Raw genomic sequence first — 16,559 nt, 5'->3', positions numbered from 1 at the left:
AATGTCACAGATGTTTGTTCACAACTTCAGGTGAACTTCATTTTTGCACATTTCAGCGATGAAGATAAATATCTACCTAATGTATGAAGATTTACAAGTTGAATTGCATTGTTTTATCAAGTATACACACATTTGTGTGTTATTATGGCTGTATTTCTCATGTTTAACGCCAGAGTAACAACATTTAACACAGCCTGCTGTGTCATACTGTATATGCATCTAATTACGGGCAAAGAACAAAATAAATACCTGAATGTTTCACCAACTTTGAAATAAATAAATTATATTCCAAGCTTATTAAGGCTGGTTTTGGTTCCAGTTTAGAAAAAAAAAAAACACAATTATATATATATATATATATATATATATATATGCACTCGAGACAAGTGCTGTATCGCGAATAAGTAACGGCTGAAGGGGTTGCAGGCACTCCGCGACAGCACAGCCTCTCGTACCTTATTGCTTACACACACACATATATATATATATACACACATACATACATACATACATACATACATATATATATATATATATATATATATAGCAGACTTACCTCTGTTCATTGACAGTTTATCAGAATCCCTCCACCACCCCTTCTTCACACTTCTAGTAACTACTACCACAGGTGGAGTACTCTGGTTATGGGCCAAATCCCGAGCTCGGAGCCTCTTCCCCGGACAGCACGCTAAATACATATAAAGCTTCACTCCATTTAATTATAAGCAAGTGTGAACTCGTGAAATTGGTTAAATTGGTATGTAATAGGTGAAATGGTATTGGTGCCGACTACTGAAATCTTGGAATCGTGATGCAATTACTCGAGTGATGAGAGTTTCAGCTGATCCTCGTCTCTCCATCATTTCCTGATTCTCTTCAGTGTCCATTGTTTTATTGGGAGCCTCGGCCTGAGTCTGATTTAAGGATGTTCCATGTCCTCCAAAGGAATGACATTGGGTTCATGTGGTGGGTTATCATCATCACCATCCTGAATGTCATTGGGATCATGTGGTGGGTTATCAGCATCATTCTCCTGAATGTCATTGGGATCAGGTGGTGGGTTATTGTCAGCATCATTCTCCTGTAAGAAAACACAGATTCACAGAAGGTTACTGTTACGTTCGGTTGAAGCAGAGGAGGAAACAGGATCCAAGTGCAGCAGTCTTCTATTAAATAAACTCAAAACTTCACAAACACAAACTCAGACTCAGGAACAGGAACAAGACTCGGGAACGGAACAACCACAACAGTGCAATGGTAAGAACTGACCAAGACACATGGCAGGATCACATGACAAACAGGGAAACTTGATCACATTAACAAGACAGAGAAACATGACAATGATAAGAACAAGAAACGAAACCCAAAACGTGACAGTGTCAGTGATGAGAAGGATTGATGTTTAAGTTACACAAACACAAACTGTACAAAATGTTATTGGTGTTTTTTGATTGTTTTGACTGTTTAACCAGTGAATAGCTGCTTCTGTACTGTTAAAAAATAATAATAATAAAAAATAAAAGTAAAGAGCAAAACTTTGTTTTTGCACAGTAAATCTCATCTATCTTGTTAATTCAGCTGTATGTAATACTTACACTCTGTGGTACTGGTGCATGGGTCTTCTGGTGACGATAGTAAATCACAGCAGCAGTTACAGCAGCAAACACCAGCAGAACACCAAAAACTATTCCTGCCACAGCTCCTGAAGACAGACCTGAACCTGGAACAGATAAAGAGAAACAGCCATTATTGTGAAGACATTATTGTGAAAGACTTTTTTTTTTTTTTTTTTTTTACTTTAGACCCTTCTTATTATTGATCATCAGTTGTATCAACAGGAAACAGCAGCGGTCACTGGAAAACTAATATAATGCATTTTTCAAGTTATCAAGTTAATATCATTAGTCAAAGTGTTATTGGGCAAAGCTCAAAAAAAGTCCACAACTCAACAGTGAGTTGATTTAAAAAATATTAAACTGTTTTTTTTTTCATTCCTCAAAGGAAAATGCATTGAAAGATTAAATTATACACTCACCAATGACAGTAAGATTGAATCTCTTCACTCTAGTGATGCTGAATCTGCTGTTGTTGATGATCATCTGTAGTTTATATTCTCCAGAGTCTGTGTTTGTGATGTTTGTGATGATCAGAGATCCAGTCTGATGATCCAGCTTCAGTCTGTCTCTGAATCTCTCATTTCCTTCATTACACTGAACATCTGTACAGATATCAATGAGATCTCCAGTGATTTCAGCGATGCGAGTGTCATTAAAATGCCACGTCATCACATAATTTGGTTTTCTTGCTACAGCAGGATCAAAAGTGACAGTTTCTACCTCGTTTCTCTTCACTTCATCTATTTCAGCAGCAGAAACACCTGAAACACAAACCAACAGATGCTGGAGGATCTTTTGTTGAAAACAAATACAAACTACACAACATGAGAGAACTGTGAACATGACTGCGATTGTATAAGCCCTTTCTTGACTTTTGATCAGAAAAGAACCATTTTGGGCTGTGCATATGAACACACATTAACAATGTGATTTAAAAATATATAATCTGCATTTAAACGTTTTTACTGTATATGACTCACCATGGACATTAACACTGAAGATCTTTCCACTGCTGCTGCTGCTGAAGATCTGCAGTTTATATTCTCCAGAGTCTGTGTTTCTGGTGTTTGTGATGGTCAGAGATCCAGTCTGATGATCCAGCTTCAGTCTGTGTCTGAATCTCTCAATATCTTTATTGCACTGAACATCAGTACAGATATAACTGAGATCTCCACTGATTTGAGCAACGAGAAGGCCATTAAAATACCATTTAATATCATCTTGTTGGTTTGTTTGAACAGCAGTGTATAAAGTGACTGAATCTCCCTCCATCACTGACACTGAAACTTCATCTGAACCAACACCAGACACACCTGGAGAAGAACCAGTTAACGTAAGAAAAACAAAACTATGCAACTATTACCCATAAAAATATTTCAGAAAAATGTGCAATTTTCCACAGCATCAAGACTCATAATACAGACCGTTTCTTCAAAATATTTTTAGTCCTCCCTGTAAATAACGTTTAGGCTACATTGCATTTTATTCATTAGACTACATTTGATCAGTTAATGCACTGATGTAAAATAATATTTACTAACAGTATCATACCATGTTTGTCAGGGTTCGGTCTAGTTTGTTCTTGGTTTTGTGACAGAGCCCTGACGACGTACACTGTATTTTCTTTGTGCCTGGTTTTTACGAAGTCATTTACAAAACGCCAATGAAACAGATTTGGGCTGGTTCTATTATTTGTTGTCACTCTATAATAATCCTACCACCACTACGATACATATTCGTTCAAATAAATCAGTGCAACTCTGCAAAAGAGATTGTAACACATCTTGTCTTACCGTGGTCTGTTGAAATCAAGATCACCGCGAGCAAATTAAAGAGAAGCGACATTTTCCCAACAGAAATTGAATGGCTATTCTGATTCATAAAAGTGTCCTGCTTTGAGGGCGTACTTGTAGCCTAAAACTAGTAGGCTACTTGTGAGTGAAACTGACAGGCTGAATGGAATGTAGAGCGATGACGCAGTGAACGTTCTAATATGCAAAACGGCTTTTCAGTCATCCCAGAGCTAACCGTTTGTTAAATATCGTAGCCTAAATGCACTTTTATGGCATTAGTATAGCCAATTACTTATTATGTAAACAGAATTTAAAGACCATATCAAGTTGAAATGATAGTTTATTATTTTAGTTGACATTTTAAAAAATGTAAACACACGGCTATATATCATGTAACATGAGTAATGTGAGAGACTTAATAAATAAAATACATATGAGTCCAGATAAAAAAAGAATTCTGTCCCATACGCACCTGCTGGTAGAACTTGAAAGTACACAATAAGCATTATAACTGACTGCAATATTAACGTCGTGGCTATAGAAATATCTATGGAAGCTTGTTTTCCCCACGAAAAAAATGTGACCATTTATCTCACAATTCAGATTATTTTTCCTCACAATCGCTAGCTTAAACATATCAGTTGCGAGTTATAAAGTCAGAATTGTGTGAAATAAAAGGAAAGAAAATATTAGACTTGTGAGGTGACTTACCTTTATTATTATTTTTATTCCATGATGGAAACAATCTTCCATAAATATCACTCTGAGTCACACACTGACAAACAAAATAAAATTAAAAATACATAAAAATGTAAATGAGAGAGAGGTTGTTGATGGTCAGATCAGCTCCTGTTAACCAAAGATAAAAGCATGTATCCCATGATAGTGCTCCAATGTGAAGCATTAAAACTACTTTTCTATTTATATATTTCCTTTCTAACTCGTTTCTATCTTCACATGGAGAGGAATAAAGATGACTGAGTACTGAGTACTTTTACAAAACCACCTGACTCAGGGAATATAACGAGGCCACACGCAAATTAAATTAACCAAAAAGTAGATTTTATTAAGGTAATGCATAAATTAATCAAGCAAACAACATCAAAACAGAAAAAAAAAGACTAAATAACAAATGAATACTCGAAAACTCCTGGTGTTGGAAAGGCCTCAATCGACAACAACACTGGGGAAGAAGGAACTTTTTATCAGTCGATTCATCACCCACATCAACCACAGCTTGACTCTACCCTGCAAACACACAAAGAGAACACACACAAAAACAAGACAAATGCCTCTAGGCAACAGGAAAACACAAATGAGGAAACAGAAGCTAGTCAGGACTGTAACAATACATACTGGTTGTCATTGACCACTTTACCAGGTGTGCTCAAGCATATGCAACCAAGAACACATCTGGAAAACCGGCAGCAGAATCAATATTCAATGATTTTACTCCATGCTTTGGATACTTTTGCACTGAACTCAGAAGAAACAGATCTGATGAGATATGCTGATAAATGTGCTGCAAGAATGAAAGAAGCATAAGGAATTGCAAGTGAAGACACCAAGTAGTCTAGCAATAAGGCAATACAAATATAATCATCAGTGAATATAAATAAAGGTTTTATTTTTCAATAAGCAACTTAAGCAAAACAACTAACATTTTTTTTAAATCTCTAATTTACTGGAAAAAAAGTAAAGAAAATACAATAAAACTCAACTTTCCTATCTCCTTGCCCCTATATCCCTTGTTCAAGAACTTTTTTCTTTTTTATGTTATACTGGTCGAAACTCTCTTCACATCCCGATAGCAGTCACTAAGTTAAGTGGTCTAAATGTTTTTACAGTTTCACAGTCACGCAGAGCCCAAGCACAACCAAAACAATGTTTTTCTGCAAAATGCATGGAGTTTTGTTTTTTAACAAAGGGCCAAAGCAGCCATATCACCCTGTTGCCCACTGAAGCTAAGCAGGGCTGAGCCTGGTCAGTATCTGATTGATGGGAGACCTCCTGGGGAAACCAGGTTGCAGCTGGAAGAGGTGTTAGTGAGGCCAGAAGGGGGCAATCACCCTGTGCTCTTTGTGGGTCCTAATGTAGTGATGGGGACACTATATCGTAACAAGCACTGTCTTTCGGATGAGACGTTAAACCAAGGTCCTGACCCTCTGTGGTCAATACAAATCACAGGATGTCCTTCGAAAAAAGGAGTAAGGGTGTAACCCCGGCATCCTGGCCAAATCTGCACAATGGCCTCCTTCATCCTCCTCCTAATCATCCCCATATAGTCAAGTCAAGTCACCTAAATTTACAAAGTGCTTTTAACAATATGAATTGTTTAACAATACGGCACTCCGGCCGCCCATCCGCACAAAACAGTGCCTGGTGTCTCAAGAATGCACTCCCTGAAATAGTTTCCAAGGTGCAAATGATTATCAGTTATCTCTGCGCATATGCACATTACGTGTTCAGTCCATGTATGTGCGTTTGAATATATGTGTGCAGGCGTGTACTCCTTTTGAAATAAACCCTCAACAAACTACTTGTCTGGCCTTAAAATTTATAATACAGAATTATTTATGTCCACGTGGCCACGTAAACCGGAATGATCCTGACAACGCTTTATCTGCAGAGAGGTAAAGGGAAGGGAAGGAGGCCTTCACAGGGGACAGAGTTGACACTTCAGGACTGCGTTGTCGTCGTGTCCAGGCGCAGGTCCTTCATCAGATCTGGATACGGCCTGGATACGGCGGACTGCGTTAAACCTCGGGATAAACAGAGAGACTAATATTAGTGTAGACGCTGTTCTTCTTATGATGTAACGAGTACATCAGGATTTATGGGAAGTGTTCCCGGTTCTGGTTGACCTAATCTATACAGCCTAAAGGCCCGTTCACACCAAGGACGATAACTATAAAGATAACGATAAAGATATAATTCTAAAAATCGTTCTCCATATTAAAGAATAACAGAGTTCACACCACAACTATAACGATAAAGATATGAGGAACGATATCGTTGGGATCACTTTCAGAACTGTCGAACGATAAAACACTGACAGCCAATCAGAATCCATTCTAATTTAAAGGTCTCGCGCATTTAAAATGGATCTGGATCATCCGGGCGCGCGCGTGCTTAGAATAAAAAGACCGTTATCGGTCATGTGGACGCATATATAGTTATCTTTATCGTTATCTTTATAGTTATCGTGCTTGGTGTGAACGGGCCTTAAAACTCAATTATAGTTTTACATAAAGTCTATAATGTGTTGTGTGTGTGCTAGACCAAACATATATGTTTTTAGTATTTGAGTACCCAGGAAAGCATTATATAAATATAATAATAATAATAATATATATATATTTTTTTTTACTATGAAGTTACATAGTGTACCTTTAATCAGTGATTGTATATCAAGAGTAGGGACAAGTTTTTGTGCATTTTGTTTTGTAATTTCACCAGAATGAAAAGAGAGTCTGCTACTCAACTAGAGGTTTTCTTTGTATTAGATACATCTGTACCACAAGATGTCTCAAAAAGAGGTGGGGACATGTCCCACCCGTTCCGCCTGCAAATTACGCCTATTGCTAATTTGGCCTGTCAATCTGTGTATGTTATGTTTTTTATGGATTCAGTATTTTTTTTTACACTTTAAAGCTGTTTTGTGAGGAAATCAACTCTTAGGTTCATTAAAAGCAGCAGAGGAAGAAACACTTCACCTTCAAACTAAACACAAATACACTAAATGTACTTTCTAAACTAAAAGATGTTTGCGCAAATCAAACCACATCTCTGTAGAAAACCGACCACAGCAGTTTCAGTTTGACTAAGATGAGCAGCTAGAACCACAATAGGAGTTTGCAGATGGTGTAAATTGTTAAATCCATACACAATAATTTATACTTAATTTAATTTTCATTGATTTGAATTAAGTTGAATTATAAAAACCATTTAAATCTCACATGTATAAGCTCTAATTCAGCATGAAATATAGGAAGATGTAGACCATATTCCACTCTTCTGTGAATGAATGCCCACCTACAAGCAAACCAATCCACATCTCTGCAGGTTTCAGTTTGACTAAGATGAGCTGCTTATGTCACAATGTGAGAATGTTTCACACGATTGCTTTGTTCTGTTTGTGCTGGTGTCGTCTCACAGGTAAGTTATAAAAAATAATAAATGTTGTTTTTGCTAAATATCAGTGACATTCTTCACAGCTAAGCCACATTTTCGTGGGTTTTAAATTATGTTAATATCTAGAAAAACTCAACTTTCCAAGCTGTAATTACACCGTTAATATAACGTTCATATACATTTCTTTAGTAAGTTAGTTACAAAGAACAGCTGATTTCAGGTTTTGTAAACCATCAGGAGCATCTATGTAAAATCTTTTGTTCATCAGGTGTGTTTGGTGATTCAGTGTCAGTGATGGAGGGAGATTTTGTCACTCTAAACTCTGATGATACTCAAATACGTGAAGATGACTACATAATGTGGAAATTTGGAGCTGAAAAGGCTCTCATAGCTAAAATGAATAAAAAGAAGCAAATCTTCTCCACATATAATGTTTCTGATGGGAGATTCAGAGACAGACTGAAGCTGGACGATCAAACTGGATCTCTGACCATCACAAACACCACAACTGAACATACTGGAGTTTATATAGAAGAGATATATGGACTGAACCTGACATTAACAACATTCAGTGTTTCTATATATGGTGAGTAGCGATCATTTGTCCTGCCCTTCAAATATTCTTTTTTTTTATTTTATTTTTATTAATTCAGAACAAATTATGTTTTATCAACAGCATTTGTGGTTGATATAAATATAAATGTATAAAATATTTCATTACTTTTTTTATTAAGCAAAACTCAAGATTAAGGTGAAGCGCTTGTGTCAACACAATTTCTGGAGGGCTTCAATTAACTGCTTAAATCATTTTTAAAGTAATTTTAAGGGTCTAAGGAGTTAAACTGTCATGGAAATAAAGTTATATAATACAATTATTTAATGATTTTTTTTTTACTCTAAACCGATGTTAACTTAACGCTCATTGCTTACGTATTTTGTCTTGTTGTAACAGTTTTTGAACATTTACAGAAGGACCCCATTGACTTTTCATTGTAAGCATATGTCAATAGTAATATCTTAAAAACAGCTTGTCGATAATTGGAGTGCAGTGATAAATATAACTGTAAATCATATGCAATTTATATGATTTTCCGGATAACATATCCAAGAGGTAACATCTAAATTGAAAACAGGTTTGGTCCCAGCAGGGAGCCCTGTGGAACACCACAGTTGATTGTAGAAAGGGAGGATGAATGATGGCGCTTTTCCACTGCATGGTACAGGTACGGTACGGTACGGCTCGCTTTAAATGGTACCACCTCTTGTTAGAACGCCCGTCTCCCGTGCGGACAGGCCCAGGGTTTGAGTCCTGCTTAGAGCGGGGCGGTTTGAACGGGAGGGGCTAAACTTGCACTGGGCTGACAGTGGAACAGCGCCTATTGATGGTTTTGATTAAAAACCTTGCATTATGGCAGTTAGTAGTTATTAATTTTGAGATATTAACAGCTTGCAGCCTTTGCTGATGAACAAAAAGCCCTTTCAACTGCTCAAAATGAACATGAAGTTTTGTTGATTTCCATAAACTTTCTAACTTCCTGCACTCTCTCCTTAAATTACAAAAATCCCCATTCACCCAAGGTACTTGATGAATAGGGGCAAATGGAAATTATTTTTGTGGTTATCAACATTATTCCACAAATGCTGTCAATTGAGTTTAACTAGCACTGAAACCAGAATATTACTAAACTATTTACATACTGAAATGTTTAATCACCGCCATCACACTGAACACTCACTCACACATTGAGCCGAAAATACAATTTTGTTGACTAGATCTATCCAGATTTCTGTTTATTCGCTCATGTTTTCTCAGCTCGTCTGCCTGTTCCTGTCATCAGCAGAAACTGTTCTTCATCATCAAATTGTTCACTGGTGTGTTCATCAGTGTTGAATGTGAGTGATGCGACTCTCTCCTGGTACGCAGGAATCAGTGTATTGTCCAGCATCAGTGTGTGTGATCTCAGCATCAGTCTCTCTCTACCTCTGGAGGTGGAATATCAGGATAAAAACACCTACAGCTGTGTGCTGAACAATCCCATCAGCAACCAGACCACACATCTGGACATCAACACACTCTGTCACACATGTGCAGGTACCACAGCACTGATGATATATGTGTGTGTTTACTGACCTGATCTCTGTCTTCTGTTGTAGATCAGACTGATGCATTCACTTCTTTCTTTATCACTACAGCACCGGACACACAGTCTCCTTCAGTTCCTCCAGTCTCAGTGTTTCTGATAGTGTTGATCTCTGCTGCTGCTGCTGGTTCTTTGATGATTGTTGTTGCAGTCGTTGTGATCTTCTGCATCTGCAGGAAATGTAGAAAAACAGGTCAGGAGAGCAAGCAATTAATGCATAAGGCGAAATATTTCTCTTTTTTAAGGTACAAATGTCAATATAGGATTAAAAACATTGTTGTTTTAACATACTGTTTCTGTGATTATGAATGCAGTTCAGACCCGGGAGGAGGAAGGAAATAATTCAGCATCCTGTCAACAAAAAACACAAAAAATGGTAAGATCATTTATGACTGTGTTGCAAGTTGTTGCAGTCAGTCTGATTCAAGCTTTTGTGAGTTAAATGCCTTAAACAGAAAAAAAAAAAAAAAAATGCGTTACTATTTACAAAGTATTGGCCTATTGTTTGTACCTCAGTGTAAAAATTAACACACAGTTCCATTTTGCAGTCCTACAAATGAATTAGCACAAATCAAAATCAATAACAGTAAAAGGTCATTGATAAATTATTATGTTCAGTGATTCATCCAAACATAAAAATTATCGTATTTATTTACCTTACTGTTACAAACTCGCATGTCACTGTCAGTCAACTTTCTGATTAAGTTGTGTTGCCTCTCCTTTTGTGTTCCCCGGAAGAAAGTAACGTCAACTTAAGTTTATCTTCTCCATCGTGAGTTATAACGGCACATCCGTGTTCAGGGAGAAAGTGATGCCTGAAGACGTTCGTCCTTCTTTATTCGTGCTCTTTTATTTATCACTAAGAACATGTTTCTAAGCTTGGACGTATTTTTAGAAAGTGCGCAAGAAATTGAATAACAGGGTGAGTTGACGTTGTAGGCTACTCCATGTGACGCATGTGATTCGTCAGTTATAAAAAATAAAAAACTTTTTAGCGCAATATTTTTCTTACTACATGTTGATATGTTGGTATTATTGTGATTTCATTATCTGAAAGGGCAAAGCACGCTGATTGTCATTGATTCGATCGAATCTGATATCTTCCAGACAGTAACCATTAGCAATGCAACAAGAGATCAACACGTCACGGATTAGCAGCAGCAGGTAAAGTCGCGCATGCGCAATAGAACGCCGTTCCATCAGTGGCCAGAGGCTGCCAAGTACAGTTATCGTGGATTCGTGTTAGAAACACTAGAAAATAGACTATCCTCCAGATAAAAATATAGATTATACATTACATAGACGACAGCGATCATTAAACAATACATACAATACATTAAACTTAAAACTATGGCCGGACAAATAAGTTATTTTACAGAAACAGTTCATTATCAGGTATTTAAATTTAAAGCCAAATTGTGTTACTTTTTTTTTTTTTTATATGACTGCATTTTTCCTTGCAGAAATCAAAGAAGGAGGCTGTGTATGAAAATGTCCCCAAAAAACGATGATCAAATACAGTATCTACTGGAATAAATGTTAGAGCTCATTCAGCCTTGACTCACACCTCATAGTTCACATTAATTCTCTGCTTTTTACACTCTCATGTGTTGTTATTGTAATGTCTGAGATTGTGTTTTCTGTGTTAGTTTAATTTAGTGGTTCACACATCCAGAAACTCAACTAAACGGTCTATTTATAACTTAATGCACATTGAAATTCACTTTTGACTCAAAACAGTATTTTTGGATACATTCTTTTTTTGTCAATAATATTATTTATTTATTTACATTATTTATTCTTGTGTTACATTCTCTAGCCTATTTTGTACCATATCTTATATATTGTCTATTCATGTTGTTAATTTATGTTGGCCTAACCATAAAGTGCACTGTCTGGAGTGCACCCAACTATGGAATGACAAAGCTGACATAATAATAAATAAATAAATAAATAAATAAATATACGAAGAAATAAAAACAAATACATAAATAAATACACAAACAAATATATTCAGAAATGTAAAAAATAAATAAAAATAAGGCAAAGGCCTATTTATACTTTTATTTCATCATTTATGTATAATTGTATTTTTTCCACATTTCTTTCTTTTTTTAATTTAATTATGTATGCATTTATTTATTTCTACTTTTATTTATTTTCACATTTATTTATGCATATATGTATGTCTACATCTTGTATTCATTTTGATGTTTTTGAGGTGGTGAAAGAAAGTAGGCCATCTAACCAATCTGTGTCTTTTCTGTACACCGCCATTATCCACGTGTATCCGACTGCAAACCACAAGTTGCGCACCACCTTCACTGATGTCGTCCATATAGTACATCGTCGGCCATTTTAGATTGGCTTTCTTCTGTCATCTCGCAATCATCCAAATTAATTTAAAAAAAAAATTATTCCTATTTAAAAATGCCGTAAAAAAACCCATGTGAACATTTTATTATATAACATAATGTGATATAATAGATATTACACGAGAAGAGTGTTTTCCGAATATTTTTGTTGTTGTTGTTTTGCACACACACACACACACACACAAAAAAAATCCAAACTCCACAGAACCGCTCTGCCTCTAAGCAACATGTGATGTTTTCTTACTGAATGAATCAATATTTGAACAAATCGGCTGAGTTAAATCACTGTTTCCATCTACATATCATAATAGGAATAACACGGTCACCAATTCAATTAATAAAAATATAATAAACTATAAGATCTCCCTAAATAAAAATAAATTTATATTTTTTCATAAGTATATAAAAGATCTTGACCAAAAATGTATGCACCTCTTGATGGAAATAAATGATGTTATTTCAATAAAGAGGTGAATCAAAGATCTTGTAGTGACAATGCAAGAGTCAAGCGCACTGTAAAGTCTCCTCTAGCCCATCCCAAAGACATTAAATGATTTTTAAAATCTGTATATTTTACAGTCTATAGTCTGGACTGACAATTCATGTGTGAAATCCAGGCATAGACTCTTAGGTATTTGCCTATTTAAATCCAAACAGTGACTTTTAGGATAAACAAACCCTTACATTATTATAATAAAACCTATTAATAAACATGTGCAGTGTCACTAAATTACCCTCTCTCTCACACACCAACATGAATGATAGCATTATGAATGAAACTATAACATCAGAAATTAAACATTATTTGACCACTGGAGGGATTGAGTAACAACAGGGGTAAAGTCACACCTTAAGAAAAATATGCTTTTCACCACTCCCAAAGTGTATGATTTCAAAAAAATACATGTTTTTATTGAACACTAATGGAGTAACAGATTTTGTGTGAAAATAAAGTATAGAAGTGTTTTATTTGAATTAAAAATCTTATAAATGAATGAGGTGGCAAATGTTACCACACAGACACATGGGGCAAAAGGCACAATGAATACAAATGACTTTAGCTAAAATAATGTTTTGATGTTCAAGTTAATACTTGTTTAAAACACTAACTTTAGCAAAGTTTGAAGTATTTTCTGTTTATTCTGAATCTGATACTGGTGCTCTTTGCTATTTTTCTCTCTCCCGTGCTGTTCTCTGCCGCTCTCCGTTTTTACTTTCAGTTTTGCAGGTGACGTTCTGATTGGTTCGTTTCTGCTGTCAATCATCTGAGAGGAGCGGGTTGAGCTTAGACATAATAAATCAACTGTTCATGTAATACTGATCAACATACAACATACTGATCATATTCTATATTCAACATTATATATTTCATCATGTTGTGTTATATCACATTGATTAGTTTTACATTTCCTCACCTGTCTAAAGTACATGCAAGAGTGACTCTGTCAAGTCCAAGTTAGTCGTGGACGTGGAGCTCTCGGCATCTTGAAAACGCCACGCTGATATTGATCCTTGTTTTATTTCTCCTTAAGTCTGCTTGCCATGGTCCATAATGTTTAAACAGAACAACAACAGCGTGAGCGTGCGCTAGACGTTACGCAGTTGTCCACGTCTGTTGCCATGGTTACTAAGGCAGTACAAGCGGAAACCAGGGATAATGTGGATATTATGTCATTGACAGGCAATAAGTTACAAGGGACGGGCACTATTTTAAATTGTGAATTTTTCTGAATTTACAAATTCTCTGAAGCATTTAGTACACAATTAAAAGAAAAATATAACCCTGCAAGTTTGGATATTTTAATACAAAATCTTACATATTGTACCTTTAACATCCGTGACAACCTAACTACTCTCTACAAAAACCAAAAGTACAAGGGGTGGCAATCGCCCCTAATGCTCCAATACAATGGTAGACCCTACGTGTTGCATTCAATTACCTATCCAGGCCTTGTAACATATTAAACACTTGACGAAATAAGTTACATTACAATGGAGAGAAACAATTATACAGGAAGAATCTGAACCAGCCATCATTTCAGAAGGGGACAGAAATGTCAGGTGTAATAGTTTTAACTGACCTTTTGTCGTATTGACAGATACATATTTTATCCCATCTCTTGCTTTTAATTCAATAAGGAATCAAGGTATTTAAAATTTTTGATAAATGTAAAAAAAAAAATTCCATAGACATCAATGGGAGACTATAAAAAATGCTTTTTGTTGCATAATAAGAAAAACACAAAATGAAGGGCAAATGTCACAACACATATCCCTTGTGGGGTAAACACATTTCACATAATAAAGTATTATTATTATTATTATTTTTTTTATATATATAAAAACCTATTTTAAAAAATATACATTATTATGTTACAAAATCACATTTTAATTTCTGGGGTTTTCTTGAGATCCTGTAGGTTTAGGCCTACATTAAAAAAGAATAACGTAGAAGTGTTAATAGCTGTTTTCTATGTGAATATATTGTAAAATGTAATTTTATTCCTGTGATCAAAGCTGAATTTTCAGCATCATTACTCCAGTCTTCAGTGTTAAAAAAAATTAATAATTTTAAAGTGCATATACTTCAATAGTTTAAAAACCAATTTATGTAGCCTACATTAACATTTACATACATACGTATATCAGACTAAATACAAAAATACAATTGCATTATACAAAATTATACAGAACAATATTTTATTTTTCAAATCTTCAAAAATTTAAATGCAACATTATCCAAAAACAGAAAGAAGAAAAATACAACATTGTAACATTGACTGTCATATTGCTTTGCTTATTGTTATACTTAATTTATTTGTTAATTTGCATTGATCATGATAAAGGACAATAAAAAGGAAAACCGTTCTCACATTTGTTACAACCTGACCCTAAAGCAGAATCATAATACCCTGTATTAATAAACAATTAATTACAACTTCTACTAATACTACCACTAATAATAATAAATGTAAATTCATATCTATTCATTTTTAACTTAAACCATAAAATAGCAGTGCACTTTTGTATGTAATGATATCTGAATGAAACCACACAGAGGAAACTCAAATTCCACTTTGAGATCTGACACAGAATCAGTGCAGATATACTCTCACCCGATCGCTGCGCTGCATCCTGTCATCTGTTTCAGCAATGACAACATAATCAAATAAACACATTATATTAGAGGAAATACATAATTTTGTTTTCTTTTAAAAACCACTATAAATCTATTTGTGTTAAATTGTCAGGTTTTTTGTAATAGGCTATTCACCGTTCTGACATAGAAGTTGTGTGCAACAGGAACAAACAGCCACCACCAGAACAGCAGCAGCAACAGCAGTGGGTATCAGACTTGGAACTGGAATTACAGACAGTCATTATTACTGGAATGCAACTGATTTTAAAGATATAGCCTACTTTCAACTTTGGTCATCCATTGAATGAGACTGTTTACATAAATGGTGCCATCTGGTGGTTTTTTGAATAACAGCGGCTCAAACAGCTCAATGGTTAACATCAGCCATTGAGCTGTTTGTATATATATATATATATATATATATATATATATAAAATGTTCATGTTAAATAGGTTAGTTCACCCAAAAATGTTATTCCATGATTCACCTACCCTCAAGCCAGCCTATATGTATATGACTATCTTCTTTCAGACGAACACAATCAAAGTATACAAAAATATCTTTGCTCTTCCAAGCTTTATAGTGATTGAGGCAGGAGTTTTTGAAGCCCGAAAAAGTGCATTCATCCACCATAAAAATAACCCACATGACTCAATGGGTTAATAAAGGCCTTCTGAAGCGAAGCAATGGGTTTTTGTAGGAAAAATGTCCATATTTAAACCTTTATAAACTATAATAACCAACTTACGGCTGTAGTGCAACTTCTTGCGTGACGTATGACGTTGGAGTAGTTGAGAATAGACATTTATTGTATTTTAAACAGAAAAGTCTGGGTAACAAATTCAAGTTCATCTTCTCTTGTATTGAAATCGTCCAATAATTCTCTTTAAAAATGCTCATTGTTTATTGTTGTAAAAATCTGTGACCAGTGTTTTATTTTGCTGTAGCCTATCCTCTGTGTGTGCGCGTTCCTCAATACGTATAGAAGTTACACTTCCGTTGTAAGTCGACTATGTGCGGATGGTTGACGGATGCTGGTTATTATTGTTTATAAAGTTTTAAACATAGATGTTTTTTTCTTACAAAAACCCTTCGCTTCACTTCAGAAGGCCTTTATTAACCTTGAGCCGTAATGGATTTTTCTTATGGTGGATGAATGCACTTTTTTGGGCTTCAAAATCTTGGGTCCCATTTACTACCATTATAAAGCTTGAAAGAGCCAGTATATATATATATATATATATATATATATATATATATATATATATATATATATATATATATATATCGTCGCTGTCTGATGAAAACCGCGTATGTCCATTTTGCCGATTTTGAGATTTTTCGACGGATAGAATGTCCAG

The 16,559-nt window shown here is 35.2% G+C and overlaps 2 protein-coding genes across 2 annotated transcripts; one reads left to right on the top strand and one right to left on the bottom strand.

Annotated features, from left to right (window-relative positions):
• Window positions 1-2,018: 2,018 nt before the first annotated feature.
• On the bottom strand, window positions 2,019-3,510 carry LOC311085916 (uncharacterized protein; the record flags this gene model as incomplete). The annotated part of the gene is made up of 3 exons (XM_084118534.1): window positions 3,410-3,510; window positions 2,597-2,929; window positions 2,019-2,377 (listed from the first exon to the last, which is right to left on the bottom strand). Exons 1-3 carry the CDS (start codon window positions 3,495-3,497, stop codon window positions 2,019-2,021), a joined length of 780 nt encoding a protein of 259 aa, XP_083974660.1. The 5' UTR covers window positions 3,498-3,510.
• Window positions 3,511-4,303: 793 nt separating this feature from the next.
• LOC311084393 (uncharacterized protein) lies at window positions 4,304-11,758 on the top strand. Its single transcript, XM_084116396.1, has 5 exons — window positions 4,304-8,129; window positions 9,357-9,635; window positions 9,737-9,877; window positions 9,999-10,060; window positions 11,148-11,758. Exons 1-5 carry the CDS (start codon window positions 7,838-7,840, stop codon window positions 11,193-11,195), a joined length of 822 nt encoding a protein of 273 aa, XP_083972522.1. The 5' UTR covers window positions 4,304-7,837; the 3' UTR covers window positions 11,196-11,758.
• The last annotated feature ends 4,801 nt before the right edge of the window (window positions 11,759-16,559 follow it).

This window comes from Abramis brama, assembly GCF_963993115.1.
Source record: "Abramis brama genome assembly, chromosome: 6".
Taxonomy (NCBI): Eukaryota; Metazoa; Chordata; class Actinopteri; order Cypriniformes; family Leuciscidae; genus Abramis; species Abramis brama.
The sequence above is the reverse complement of the archived record's forward strand: the minus strand, read 5'-3'. Positions and strand labels throughout refer to the sequence as shown.